Source organism: Armigeres subalbatus, chromosome 2 (genome assembly GCF_024139115.2).
Source record: "Armigeres subalbatus isolate Guangzhou_Male chromosome 2, GZ_Asu_2, whole genome shotgun sequence".
In the NCBI taxonomy this organism is placed as follows: Eukaryota; Metazoa; Arthropoda; class Insecta; order Diptera; family Culicidae; genus Armigeres; species Armigeres subalbatus.
In genome coordinates, this window is record NC_085140.1 from 213,139,727 (window position 1) to 213,155,280 (window position 15,554).

General features: G+C 37.0%; 1 protein-coding gene and 1 long non-coding RNA gene across 5 annotated transcripts in view; one reads left to right on the plus strand and one right to left on the minus strand.

Annotated features, from left to right (window-relative positions):
* Window positions 1-41: 41 nt before the first annotated feature.
* On the minus strand, window positions 42-3,173 carry LOC134215855 (uncharacterized). The gene is made up of 3 exons (XR_009980332.1): window positions 2,953-3,173; window positions 501-609; window positions 42-426 (listed from the first exon to the last, which is right to left on the minus strand). It is a non-coding gene; the product is annotated as an uncharacterized LOC134215855 (long non-coding RNA).
* Window positions 3,174-10,436: 7,263 nt separating this feature from the next.
* LOC134211613 (SAP30-binding protein) overlaps window positions 10,437-15,554 on the plus strand; it is a 63,968-nt gene continuing 58,850 nt past the window's right edge. The window contains exons 1-3 of one of the 4 annotated variants that reach the window (XM_062688669.1): window positions 10,437-10,696; window positions 10,765-11,625; window positions 11,692-11,823. In XM_062688669.1, the coding sequence (XP_062544653.1) occupies window positions 10,574-10,696; window positions 10,765-11,613 (972 nt within the window). In that variant the 5' untranslated portion in view covers window positions 10,437-10,573 and the 3' untranslated portion in view covers window positions 11,614-11,625; window positions 11,692-11,823. Of the gene's footprint in view, window positions 10,697-10,764; window positions 11,824-15,554 lie in introns of those variants that run through there. The other 3 variants (XM_062688670.1, XM_062688671.1, XM_062688668.1) reach the window with 3 other exon arrangements.

The window sequence follows — 15,554 nt, forward strand, 5'->3', positions numbered from 1 at the left end:
CTTATAAAGTGCAAAAAGCGCAATATAAATTAGAACTCACTACATACTCGATTTTTTCATTACGTAATTTATTCCACAAGATTCGAACACAATGCAATAGACAGTGAAAGGTTTAACAGTTGCCCCATGGGGCATACCAATTCTTTTGAACCTGTGACTGCCATTTCCGTCCCGCTACTCCTGGGGCCATATCGTATAATATAACTGCGAGATCAAACCTAACAGGAACAGATAAATGGTGCTTATTTTCGCCAAGCCGCCGGATGCTTCCAAGTTGTCCACTAGCGCTGCATCTAGTAGTCGTCACTCAAACTCAGTCCGCTCGCCTTCCATCGGAATCACTTATTGTTGTCTATCGTCTTTTGTCCTTTCGCGCTGCATCTGGATCACTGATATTTAACGCCTTTATTCCACTCGCACTGCATCCTGATGTATGAAGAAAACAGAAAATGTTTATAGGTTGAATAAAGATTGAATTCATTAAATACTATGAAGCCTACCTGCAAAAATATTCATTTTCGGCACAGCGAAATTGATCAACAGGCGTCTACTCGCCATTTTTTTTCTTCTCGCACTTCTCATGATTCGTACCGCCGCGCCGGCACGGAGCTGGTATCAAAGACATGTTCCAACATTTTAAGTTTTATGTGTGAGATGTTATGGTTTTTGACTATTAGTCGCCACATATATTTTTGAAAGTGAATGCAATTGTTCTCCATAACTCAGGCTTTTTAAGGGTATATGTATATTTTTGAAGATCATAGAGCCTTAATAAAATGTATAACGAATGGTTTCTGGTTGTTTTATGTGTCGTTACACATGTTAAAAATTATTGATTTTTTTGTAGTGTAGGGATACTCTCAGATGTTATTTTAATTGAATTCTCTATGGAGTGCTTTCAAGAACTCCACAAATATCTCAAAGTTTGTAGTTGAGTTGGCGGTCATGACAGTTATTTTGAAAACGTCTTTCTTGAATTGGTTCTGGAGTTCGTGTTCAAATTCCACTCTGAGTTCCTCCGGGGAATCTTCTTTGAGCTCCGTCAAAAATTCTGTATTAGTTCCTCCAGCAATTCGTTAAATATACTGAAAGCATCCTGTAAGTCATTCCTGGACCAATTACTCTAGAGCAGAGGTTCCCAAACTTTTGGATATGCGACCCAAATAGCAGAATCTCATTTTGCTTGCCACCCATTAGGTACTAAATACATTGATTTTTAGAAATTGAAATAAAAATGCTAAAGCCTCTTTTTTCTTTTGTATTTGAATTGGATGTGGATTTGGATTTGAATTGGAATTGGATTTGAATAAGATTTGGATTGGATTTCGAATGGAGTTTAATTAGATTTGGATTGTATTGCGATGGGATTTTCCAGCTCGATTGAAACCGTTTTTGACATCAGTCTTCCATTACAATTTGATTTGGAATAGGATTTGCATTTGGATTGGATTGAATTTGTATTGGATTAGGGTTGGATTTGGATATGAATTAGATTGGGATTGGATTTGAATTTGATTTAGATTGTATTTGGATTTGATTTAGATTAGATTGGATTTGAATTTGACTTGGAATAGTTTTGGATTGGATTTGGGTTTAGATTTGTATTGTTTTGGACTTTCTTCTATTTGCCCAACTGTCGTATTCTGTAGTATAAAGTGGATCCATCAGGCACCGAATTATCATCGTATATACGTATATACACATGAATTTCTGGCCAGAAACCAAGAGAAATTGCATTTGGATTTCTTGCAGAAATGCTTTCCTTAAGACCAGGCAAAATTACCTCTAAATTTCTACGAGATATTGTTGAACGAACTTCTAACGGAATTACTTGATGACCTCCAGAACGAGTTTCTGGAAAACCATATGAGAAGCTCGTGGTTGAACTCCACAAGAAACTGTCGGAGGATTTGTTAAAAAAACTCCAGAAGGACTTCCTACAGGGGTTTTTTAGAGTGGCAGGACTTTCTGGATGAACTCATCCTGGAAATCCTTCCAGAAGTAATTTGGGGTAGGAATATAAAAACAATCTCAAAAGAAATTGTAGAAAGGACTTCTGGAAGATCTGCTGGAGATACACCATGAATTTCTGGAATCTTTCCGTGTGTAATTGCTGGAAGAATTCTTGGAAGACCTTTAGAAGGAATTACTAAAGTAACTACAAGAGGAATCTCAGGAGAAAGCTTAGAAGAATTTGCTTGAGGAATTGTAGGAGCATTTGATAAATGAAGTCCATGAGATTTGCTGGAAGTAACTTTAGGAGGAAACTAAAGGAACAACAGGAAGACTTCCTGGAAGAATCCATGTAGGAAACAAAGTAAAAATTCGTCAACAGTTTTGCAAGGCATGTCACCCGAAATTTCGTCCAAATTTCCTACTTTTGAAATTTTGCCAGGAGAACCTCATGTAGTAAGACCAGGTATCTCTCCTGTTAGTTCGAACCGAGGTTCGAACAATAATTACCTATACAATTCCAGCAGGTATTTATGCTAGAGTTCTCAATGAAAAAAGTTCTTGAATGAACTTTGAAAGATTTTTTTACGCTTACAGGAATGTGCATATAACAAAACTCCAACAAAAAACGGAAAAACACATAAAACGTTTTCTCGGGTTAGTACAAGCTCTCCTTGTCGAGAATATTCTATAGCAAATCTCCTCAGTACTTCGAAGTTTTCCAGCCCCTTCAACTGTTGCAGCTCTTCTAAGTCCTTTACCAGTTTGGTGGACAGGTTCAGCTGTGTATCAGCCGGCTGCTAACGGTGAGGTATCTCAGGGAATTTTAAATGCGGGGTGAGATAGTTGCAGCTTGCAGAGGGCCGGAAGCTTGGAGAAGCTCTTCTGTGACACTAGCCCGACGTTGATCAAACTAAGCGCTTCGAAACTATCGGTAAGATACTGTGGCAGCGGCAGTTTGTCCTGGGTGATCTTGTCATCTGGCAGTTTTCGTTTTACCAGCGCTATTCTCTTCTCCATTTTTGTGTGACGTTTTCGGACATGTCCACAGACGGCAACGGCGACTAAAAACTTAATCCGGAATAGTATCACGACAAGGAAAAATAAATCAACAGATTATACGGCGCAAAGGTTGCTTCCGGGCGGAACAACACACATATTTTTGTTTTGTCTCAGATAAAACGTAAATAAAAAATACAGGGGTTTGAGGTTAGGAATCTGTCAAAAAAAGTCTACACTTCCCAAAACACTTCAAAATAAATTTACCATAATATGAGTAAAATACACTAGCGCCTCTGGCGGAGCTGGTCTCGTCAGCTCATCATGGGTTGCATGAATTTTAAATCGGTTCTTCGCGAGAGTCGGGTCCCGGTTATTAGTTCCTGCTTCTGTTGCGGAGACTGTGAATGAAAGCATTGCAACCGAGTTGAAAGAAATTGAATATGCGATCGATAAGGTTGAATCAAGTGTTGCAGAATTACGGCAGAAACTGAGTCAGCTACAAATGAGCATAACGGAAAGGAAAACACTTATATCTGCTTTCAAGCGCTCATTAAAAGTTACTGAGCGAGAAGAATCCAGATTAATCTCGGATGACATTCAAGACTGCGCTGACATCGACCATGATTAGTGGTTGCAGCCGCCATTTTTTATCAATAAAGAAATACATTGAAACATAATTCTCCTGTTTTTTATTTTATCTGAAAATATCAAATACAAAACGTTTATGGTTTAAACTTGCCTCCACACTTACGAAACAAATTCTTCGCATCAAAATTTCTATATTCCATGAGGATTTCCAGTACAAATAATTTTAAATCTTTGAGTTTCAATTCGTTAAATTCCTTTTTGAAACGTTGTTTAACTAATCCGAATAAAATTTCAATGGGGTTGAAGTGGGGGCAATAGCCCGGAAGGAATACAAACATAATACCCAGCGAACGAAAGTATCGGACAATGTTAGCATCTGTGTGAATTCTCGCACCGTCAAGTATCCAAATCGAATTTTTCCCGGGGTATTGGTGTACTGGACCACGTAAAGCGAATTCACGACAAGCCTCAAAAAACTTTAGTCTTGTGAACGTACCATCTGTCATGGATGCTTCGAGTAACCCTCCGATTCCTAGAAAACACAACAGGGAAATCCTTGCCCGACGTACGTGGTTACCATGATTCAGAACTCTTTTTCCGATCGGTCCATAACCCTTATCACGGTTCATATCGCGGTTATCGAAGCTGACTTCATCCAAGAAGAGTATGTTGAACGTGTCCCATTGAAGGCTTTGAAGTTCGCTACAAAAGAAGTCTATCCAGCTTTTTACGCAGATCTTGCTATAAATTTTGAATTACCCCTATGTGACATTTGTGTTGTACACTATAATATTTATAATTGAATCATAGTATGCTGTAATTAATAGAAAAGTGTGTTGTTTACGTTGTCATGTCAGAAAATTTCATCGTCGTCTGTAGAATTCTGTTTTATTTTTGTTTCATACTCTAAAATACTTTATTTATATGTCTCTATTTTCGTTCTAGGTGTGAAAATATTTTCGAAATTGTTTTAGAGATGTCCAGGGCCCATTCTGTCAATGTCGCTGGTCAGACCCTAAATTGCGATGCTTTACTCAACTTGCCATGACAAATTTTTCTCGTTTATGCTAACCTGAGAAACGCTTCATTGAACAGTATATTTGTCACAGATGAATTGTTTTGTGTGCTAATCTTTTAACATCGGTTGGTAATTCTGCATGTCGTGTCGAAATAAATCATTATACATCGCGGCCTGAGGTACATAAATGAAGGATTGTCCCCATTGATTGTTTCTGTCAGTCACTGCAGTCGAAAGATTTTTGCGAGTTGTTCCTGCACATTCGTTTTTTCTTTTATCGTGCATTTAAAATTTAACTTAACCGTTGTTCAGTCTACAACAAAGCGATATTAAAGACTTCAGAAATAACATACGAGTTCTTGCTCATCCTTATCTATGCTAAACTCACACTGCGCTGGTTGTCCGTACAGGGATTTCTTGGGAAGAACGACCATTGATGTTAAAGTCCCAAAACAAATAACAACAGCCCGTGATTTAGTTTCAAGAGCAGCATAAGCAAATATTCGAGTAACTATTCATCCTTGATAGGAGACTAGAACATGAGTGAGACAAACCCGGAAGCATTAAGCCGAAACTGGGAGTAGGAAAGATAGAATGTTATGTTGTCGTGCCGTGTGCGTGTGCCGCATTGGCAGTTCGAATCTCGTTGGTGCAATGAAGAATCGGAAACCATCGGCGAAGTGCATGTGGCACTCTCACGCATCATCTGGAGTAACTTCCTCAGGATTTTGTTCAGTCCACTAGAACATAACATAAATTTACATATGCATTCTTGAGTGACTATGCATTTACGAAGAGTCATTTCTACATTGCTTCGGTAATGGTAATTAAAGGATTGAACTAAACATAATATTGTATGTGAAAATAGCTGAAGGACACCTGAAATAAAGAACAATTATTATGCATGTTATCAACTCAACCTACCGTATTATTGAAACTAGATAAAAACTCAATAGCAATGACAGATGTGTAAACAACGAAGGTTAAGGCTACTAGGATGCAGATATTTAAAAGTTGTACACAGTATCTGTCACTTTGAATCACCCCTCTTTAAATTTATGGCTAGCGTAAAAAGCTGGATATCCTCGTCTTTGATCTGTACGGCACGCTTTTCAAGTACTTTTCTCGAAAATCCAATTCTGGTGAGTATGCGGCAAATAGTTGACAAGCTTATTTTCTTCCGGAAAGTATCTTCAAAAAGCGTTTTAGCTTCATCCAGATAAGTAGAGGGATACTCGATATATAACTGACGAATCCACTCCACTTCTTCCTCACTGAGCTTGTGAAACCTGCTGCGAGAAGATTGTCCATTACGGAAGGACTGCTGTCCCTCGTATTCGCGAATCCATTTGCTGATAGTAGAATGGTGCTTGCAGTATAATGTTGCCAACTCGGATCTTGACTTGCTGAGATAATAGTAGGCATACAATGCATGGTATTTCGTGTTTTCTGATGCTTGATGGTGAGATACATTTTCCAGTATCTGGGAGTGTTTGTCCAACATCCTTTTTGCCAACAATAACTTCCGGACTACTTGCAAAAAATAGCTTTAATTAATATGAAATAACACCGATTGTTTATTACTAATGATATAAATAATATCAACAGAAAGGCGATGTTTGACAGCACCTGTCAGATTAAATTTTTGACAGGATTCTTCCGTGCATCTTGCTTGCATGTTGTCTGTAATGCTAATTTCAGAAGAAAATTGCAATACAACGTTCTGCAACAGATAAATCCAGGATCACAATTGAGAAATCAAAAATCGTATTGTTTTACTATACAAATACAATACAATCCATTGTATTTTGAACAGTTTTGTTCGGATATTTCAACAATATATTAACCATACACTCTATTGTGTGACGAAAAAAATGTATGGAAAAATCTCAGGTTTTGTATTGTTACGACCAGAGCCTAAAATATTCATCATCTTGAAGCAATTTCGTTCCGAATTTTGACTAACATCGCATGAATATTCAAAACATAGAATGACATAGTCAGACGACTACTGCACGAACTCATTCATTCGACTGTCACTGAATGTGTTTACTATGTGCAGAAAAAAAACATAATTATCATTGTTTACGTTGATGTTTACCGCTGAAAGTGCCTCGCGGATGAAAATCGGATTCAGTTCTGTGTGATGAATCACTTTACTCATTTGAAACGTGTTCAGATTTCAGATAATTTATCAATTTGTAAAATGTGCATAAATATTCAATGACTAATATTCAACTGAATATTGACTGTCCAGAGCCGACTATGAATGTGTCGGAAGTGAACTGACAAATGAAGAAAAATGGACTTCACTAAAAAATTTCGATTATTTTACACTCTGGTTACGATACTTAACAACCCGTACATTCTATTGCGAAAACTTCATTTACATTTGAGTAAATGGTTCATAACAATGCATTCTAATGTGTTCCTATGGTTTCATTTACAATATAATCTATTGTCAATTTAATGTTATTGATAGTACACACTTAACTCATTTCACAGTATTCGGTAAATTTTACCGAAATCTCAACAGCAGATCTGTTCGGTAATTATTTTACAGATTTTTTGTAATTTTTTCCATTGTTCAACTGTCAAAATCACCGAAAATCAGTAAAATAATTTACCGAACAGTTCTGCTGTTGAGATTTCGGTAAAATTTAACCGAATTCGGCGATTTATTTTAAGTGTGATAGTGTTACAATAAATTGTATTGTTATTCTACTGTATTTTTTATTCGGGATGTATCTTAAAGGCATGATCAAGTCAAGTCCTACGTCCACTTATCGGTTATGTCACAGACATTACCCACTGTTCGTTTTTTCTGTGTAAGAACTTATAGCCCTCTCCATCCCCATTGGTGTTGGTGCTGTGTTTACAAAATTTTCCTTTGTTTGCTGTTAGAACTGTCATATTTTTCTTGTTTGCTGTTAGAAAACAACAAACAATGCGTGGAAACACTAAGAAAAATATCGCAAATTTGAACTAGATATCAGGTGAAAATGAAAATTTTCATTTTGATTCAGTGTGCAGCAAAAAAAAATCACTCTGTGACAGTGGCGTAGCCAGGGGGGTGGTTTTGGGCATAACCCCCCCCCCCAGAGACAAAATTTTTAGAAGAAATTTTTTTTTCCGAAAAATTTTTTTTTCAGAAAACCCCCTCCAGACCAATTTTCTGGCTACGCCACTGCTCTGTGATAGTGTTGGTAAAATCTGCTTGCACTGTAAACTCGACAATACCCATTAAAGAGTTAAAAAGACCCATTTTTTCATGATATATGGAGCTGTCAAAATAATGGGTACTTTGAAATTTTTGATAATGTGTATTTTTACCTCATTTGGAAGTTACAATATTTTACCCATTAATGGGTGAAAATTTACTTGAGGATTTTTGTGACAACCAATCGAGTGGAAAACCGGAGAAGCTGATCGAGCTGACGAGATTTCGTGTGAATTAAATGTAAGTTTTATTTTTTCTCAGTTTAGTTTATTGCGTTATTAAATCAATTAAATCATTTGGTATTGCAGCTAACGGCGTTTCAATTTGTTTCGCTGAATGATAGAAACCATCACCGGACAGGATGGGATTCCGCCTCTACAAATGATGAGGCCACACAGGTTCGGTTTCGCGATGATGAAGTCCGTATCTACCGCACACCTATGAACCGCTGAATCCGGTGATGAAAAAGAAGCCTGTTTGGTGGGATTTTGCTACCCGGAAAGTATATGATTGGAAATTGTGAACGTGCTACACCGGCCAACAAACAGTATCGCCAGTCAGGACGAATATCCGCCTCTATTGGATCTACAGACAGAAAATGAACTGCCTCATGTATATTATAACGCAATTTAGACTTTTAATAAACGTTACGATTATATTCCTCATAAATAATTTCTTTTACTATGCGATTGATGGTTTGAATATTAATTTCTGAATTCTGCTGTTTCTGAAAACAATAAGGGGTAAATTTTACACATTGTCCAAGAAAGCTGTCGTTCAATAGTGGGTAAAAATCACGCGTTAATTTGACGTACAGGCGGTTTACTCATTAATGAGTAAACGACGTTTACTCTTTTAATGAGTTGAACTATTTTACTTCATAATGGGTACTTTTTTACCCATTAAAGAGTACTTTGGTGGCACAGTGTGGAGACCTCAATGCACGGAAGCCTTCAAGTACCCATTATGAAGAAAAGCGGCATAACTCATTTAATGAGTAAATCGCTTTTACTCATTAATGAGTACTTGGAGCAAACTTCAAAAAATGGGTAAATTTGACCTTCATTCTTAATGCAATAAATGAGTAAAAATAACCCATGGCTTTAACATTTTTGGTTCTTTCAATTGTTGCGGATTTCAAAATGGATTAAAACAACTAAAGACAATTAAGATAAACAAGATAAACAACATATTCTGTATTTATTTCATGTGTAAAATAACATTTTTACGGGTTTCCCCTGCCGCTAGATGCTTTTCCACAGCTACTGTTGGAGAACTCTTTCATCCGGTAACACTTCAAAAGAATGTAAATTCTATCATATTCGTCGGCCAACCTGTTGGCTAATGGTTGAACGTTTCCAAACACAAATATTCCGGTAAATCCTCGGCGAGATGCTCGGTTGGGTCGGTAGCAGCACCATTCAATAATAATGCAAGACCGCATCATAGCATATCTGTAACAAGTAAACTTGATATCATTATCAACTTCTTCAAGTTTCACAAGTACTTTACTTACCTTCGGTACTTCTTCCGAGACTTCTTCGACATTTGTTTTGGCACGAACAAATTAAATTTAAGGTTTAAGGCGAGCTTTAAAGATTAGATTTTTTGTGACCTGCACAAATCACAAGCAAACTGGTAAACTAGTAAGAAAAATGGCTGCGTTTCAATAAACACCCAAGAATACTATTTACCCATTATTGTAACTGGACAAGCTAATTCAAAATGGGGTAATTCAACAAGAGTTGAGTTGAGTTTTTGTTATTGAAAAAATACTCATTTTTTGACAATTCAGAACTCGATCAAAAAATGGGTGAATGGAACCCGTTTAATGGGTACTCCTACACTGTTAGATGACTTTACCCATTAATGGGTATTGTGTTATTGTTGATATTATTCCCACCGTGAAAAATTCACCCATTTTCTTGAAAAAGTGCCACTACCCATTTTAATGAGTAGTGGCGCTTTTTGAAGAAAATGGGTGAATTTTTCACGGTGGGAATAATATCAACAATAACACAGTACCCATTAATGGGTAAAGTCATCTAACCGTGTAAGCTTCCGTGTGCACGGTTAGAAAAAAGTACCTAATTTTAGGTACTTTTTTTCTCTTGCATCTCCCTCCGTCTTCCCTTTGTTGTCATAAAATGAAGAGCAAAACCACTCAACAAGGGCATTAAAGTGTGGGAACCCAACGTTGAGTAATCTCATGTTTACAAAAGTTGAGTGAAATTTACTTAACTTTTGGTTAGTTTCTATTTAAAATTAAGTATATTTTACTTAATATTAGGTGAATTACACTTAATTTCAAGAAAAAATTACTTAATTTTGGGTTCCCACACTGAACCCCCGATTTGAGTGAAAAGTACCTAATATTAGGTACTTTTTTCTAACCGTGTGGGGGAAACCGGGGGGTCGGTCAATAACTTACGCTCCATATAATTAAAAAATCATTTGTTTGAAAAAAATCTTACATGGGGGGAGGGGGAAAATTGCTTACGTAATAAGTGTACGACCCCTAATGTTATTTTTTTATGTGTTGTTCAGGAGTGAAACCGCGTCAATGTTATCAAAAAATGGTCTATTTTTTCTCATTAATGGGCAATGCGAGGTTTACAGTGTGATGCCCCTACTTTTCACCCACCGCTTTGGCAGAAAAATATAAACAAAGTTGAATCTGGAACGTCATAACATTGTTGCATTTTTGTACTTGCAAGTTCATAAATAATTATTATTCTAAATTAGTGATTAATATTTAGTATTCCTAATAATTACTACCAATTATAACCACAATGAGCAACAAGAATTCGGCATTGGCATCCTTGACAGCCACATACACAGATTCCGAGAATGAAGACGATAACAAATCGGAAGATGGTTCAGTTGCTTCGGACAATGAAAGTTCGTCGTCACAGGTATTTTTGCTTAAGTGTTATCGGATTCGTAGCGTGTTAAATGGCATTTGCTATCCTTCAAATTATAGAACCGGGCACGCTCAAGGCAGCAGACACCGATGCGCGACCAGTCAGAATCTTCTGTTACACCACCCGTGGCTACGCTCGTACCAAAAGCACCAGCTTCTACCGCGACAGCCGGCGGATCCAACGAAGGGGCCTCATCCCGACAAAAAGCATTACGATTAGTCAGTTATTTCGACGACACGGTTGTTTCCGATGACGAAAATGTGTCCCCTAGGAGAGACCAAGAACATATGGATATTTCTGAAGATGAGACGCCTACAATGGAGTCAATTCCATCGCCCAAAAAAATTGATCGCGCCAAACTGTACGGATTTAGTTTGCCACCTGAACCAAAGGGAAAATGTTCTCTGGAATTGCAGGAAAAAATAACGAATCTCTACGAGAAAATGAAGAACTCAAGCATGGACACCAACAAAATTATCCAGGAGCGCAAAGAGTTTCGCAATCCTAGCATTTACGAGAAGTTGATCCAGTTTTGCGACATCAACGAATTGGGAACCAACTATTCGTCGGACATTTTTGATCCTTCTCAGTGGGGCAAAGAATCGTACTATGAAGAGTTGGCCAAAGCGCAGAAAACGGAAATGGAAAAGGTGGAAAAGGCCCGTAAAGAGAATGCTAAAACTGAAATTCAGGTCGGTGTCAAGAAGATGGATCCGGATGAATCCAAAAAGCGTAAATCGAAATGGGATCAACCTGGAGTGCTGGGTGCCGCTCCAGGGGCTGTAGGTACAACGGCTGCTCTTAAACCGGCCGGAATTATAGCCCAAACGCTTACAGCCACAGCAACTGGAACAAAAGGGACGGTTATATCTGCATTCGGTTCCTTGCCCAAGAAACCGAAAGTTTAGAATGCTCATTCGGTAAGTCTAACTTAACTTTATTTGACCATTGTAAAATAAATAGTTCTAGAGATATACACATTTCAGTGTAGCATCAATCATATCACAGCCGGCTGAACTAGGTTTGGAGTAGAGTATAATCTAGAACAGAACAGATTGGTGTCATTTATCTACGATGAATTGTAATATAATCATAATGATTGAGAGGTAAATTGTTGTTAGGTACAATGCAGTTTTGTTCATGGGATTATTTTATGATCAGAAGCATGTTTGTCTGTTGTTTTTTTAGTACAAGGCTGTTGAATCACAGCCTTCTACTTATGTGGCAAAAGCGATAGTCACTGGAAGATCGAGTTCGCCAGAAAATGGGCCATAGCTAAGCAAAAACTGCTTTAATATATTTTTTGTGATGATTTTCATGAGTATTTTTACCTCATGCAGCAGCAGTTTAACAACACCGCAAGCAGATGCTATCCTAAAATTGTAGAAAATCTCAATCATATTGGAAACGTTCATATTTTGAAAAACTGGTGTTATTTTATCACCTGAAACTGGCAAAATGCTTTTTAGCTGGCAGCTCTTAGGAAACAACGCACCACGCGTCAGCAAATAAGTCAAACTGGTATCGACACTCGACAGTTTGTGAAGGCGCGTAGTACATTGTAGGTTAGCCCTGCTAGTTCCGTTTTGCCCAGAAGGTACTGCAATTTCTCATCTTCAATGAGAGATGTCACGCGATGTTTACATATCTGCCCCTTTCAATATCTATAAAAAAGCGAAGGGTGAATGACATGCTACAAAATTCTTAAAAAATATTTGTTCCGTGACAGGGGATTTTTGTGTTTATTACCACTTTCAACTCGGTAAATTAAAGGAATATGATTAAGTAATCGACTAGTCACTATTCTTCGTAAATATCTTTTCACATAATTTTGGAATATTTTAAAACAAAGCACATCATTCTTTCATCTTCATGACTGTCTTTCATGCGAAATTGATCAAAGAACCCACTATTTTTTATTTGATCGCCTGAAATAGATAAAGGCGCTTTGCTCTCTGTCTTAAACAAAAACTGAAAAAGTGCTGTTTTTTAAGATTGGCCCGATTTTGAACGAACATCGGATGAATTTTTCAGGCCGGTTCACACTTGCAGCACTTTTTCGGTTTTTGTTTTCGATTTTAAAAATGGGAAAGTTGACCTTAAATAAGCCAAAGTATCGACTGAGGTCAATTCCAAGTTAAACGAATTCCAGGGTGGCCACCGAACCGGGAAAAACGGGAAAAGCGGGAAAAAGACGGGAAATTGAAGTCACCGGGAAAAACCGGGAATTCAGAACATGAACCGGGAAAAAATGAACCATTATTGACAACTTACATTCAAAATTCTTCAAAATTTTTAATGAAGTTGGTATAAAAGGGAAAGATTTTCACTTTAATATTCATTATTCAATCGCATTCTAACTAAGTTATTTGATTTTAGTACATAATGTGTGACTTTTAAAAAATAAATCTTCTTTTTCTAGATCCAATTGACGCTTGATCATTTTGATTCCAATTTCGAGTAAGCGGCTTTTTGACTGACGTGTGATATTTTGTACGTAAAAGAAAAACGAAAATTAATTCAAATCAATTCATGCGTACATTTGTTGGAGGATATCCTCAGTTATGAGGTTGAGGGATATCCTATAGAATAGGACCTTTACTATTTGTGATCAATTAAATCTGTTAAATAAAAACTTGGGCAAAAATATGAGTATGGCGCTTGGTGTCATTTGGTAGAACCCCGGCCATACATAATAATTATTATGTTAAAGCATAAAAGCATAGAATCGAATATCGAAATATTTACTGTTTCGAATCTAATGTCCAAGTTTGCCTTTGTACTTTTGTTATTTGTATGTAATTTCCAATTACACACAATTCGAAAAAAAAAATGAATAAGGTAAAAATATATATTTAAACACATGTTCAAGAGTTGTTTGGAATTATATTTGAAAATTCTGCAAATACTTGAAAATGGTAACTTTTTAATACTCCGTGAATACATCTGTAATATTCTGAAGAGTAAAATATTTTTATTTTAGTATTTTTCCTACTTACTTACCTTACCTACTTACTAACTTACTAAGTTACTCAGGAAGGTATTTTTTGAAATAGTCTGATTAAGATCAAAGCGAGAGCTGAACATTAAAAAGATGTCGACAATACTAACTATAACTTTATTGCTTTCTGTGAACATTATGCATTTCTATTGCCACTGTCAGAAACTAATGGAACTTGTGCATCCAAGAAAAAAATATGAATGTTTTGCAAAGTTGCAAGTTCCAAGAAAATAATCAAATCATTGTAATTAGGAGTCAGTAGAATTACAATTCGATATTGATTAAAATGCCGGTTAACACTAACTACATGGTAACGATTGTGGCCCTCCTTAGCCGTGCGGTTAGACGCGCGGGTACAAAGCAAGACCATGCTGAGGGTGGTTGGGTTCGATTCTCGGTGCCGGTCTAGGCAATTTTCGGATTGGAAATTGTCTCGACTTCACTGGGCATAAAAGTATCATCGTGCTAGCCTCATGATATACGAATGCAAAAATGGTAACCTGGCTTAGAAACCTCGCAGTTAATAACTGTGGAAGTGCTTAATGAACACTAAGCTGCGAGGCGGCTCTTTCCCAGTGTGGGGATGTAATGCCAATAAGAAGAAGAACATAGTAACGATGCACATTTCAGTGTGCATTTTAATGAAAACCATTTTCGCATAACACGTTGCTGGTAATTTCATTTATATATCTTAAAGGTTCGTTACAAATTTACAGTTGCTTCGATATAAAACTAACCTCCAGTTTGGTCAGTAAATAAAATATCTAGTTTAAGTATGAAAACTATTACCATGATTTTTTGAATTTAAATTAAAACCGGGAAAATTTAACAAAAATTACCGGGAAAAGCGGGAAAAAACCGGGAATTTGAAAATCGAATTTCAGTGGCCACCCTGGAATTCATGTTATAATCCTTTTTGCCTTTCTCGTACAACTAAGTTGTACCCAACCCGTCAGCAACTTGACGTCTCCAGTACATTGTCAGTGTACCCCGAAAAATTGGTTCAGGTGGTTCTGTCAAACTTACTTATATCGGGAGCATTCCTCGATTATGGCGTAAAAGGTTAAAGATAAACCTAATTTTATTATTTTATTATTGTTAATAACACAATTTCATTACTTATTAGTTATTTTTGTATAGGCTCGTAAATACTCGAGCACTACGGGGCTGGGTGCTTAAAAATATAGATATAACTACAACATGGTTTATTGCAGGATTATTCGAAACAATTATAACAACAAGATAATATAGATAATATATTTAAAGATAAGATAATATATTTAAATGACTGTTTGAACTTTTTATTCTAGACAATGAGCTTTCGAGGGGCTTTCTTTGACGTAAAAGTATTGTGGATTTACTTGACCAATGGATTCGAAGGTCGGTTCACTTGCCTATTTCAAACGTTCCCTTCTCCAGCAAGGTTTGCCAAACTCAATAAATGTTTGGTAGATTACCTTGTTTTTTGCTCCTTGTCTATCAAAACAGATGTCAAAACATCGGAAAAATAAAGAGAAGTCCGAGGGAAACAGCAAAAAACACGTGGCAGACTTGTCAATTTTGACAGATTTTACTATGAAGATGGGTGTGAAGGTGGAAACGGTGATTTCAACGACCGTTCAAGGAGCGACTATTTCGAACGGTCGGGTCCAATAGGAAAATCCACGTACAATAACCTTGGGAAAACTTTCCGCCGGATTTTGGTCCCCGCGACCCGTGTATTTTAAATGGGACCGGGATTGTGATCATCCGTGCTCAATTTCGAATATTTAAATAATTCGTGCCCAACATCGCATAATATGTAAAACACGCGGAAAAAATTCGCGAACCAAATTCCCGAGGTGTGAG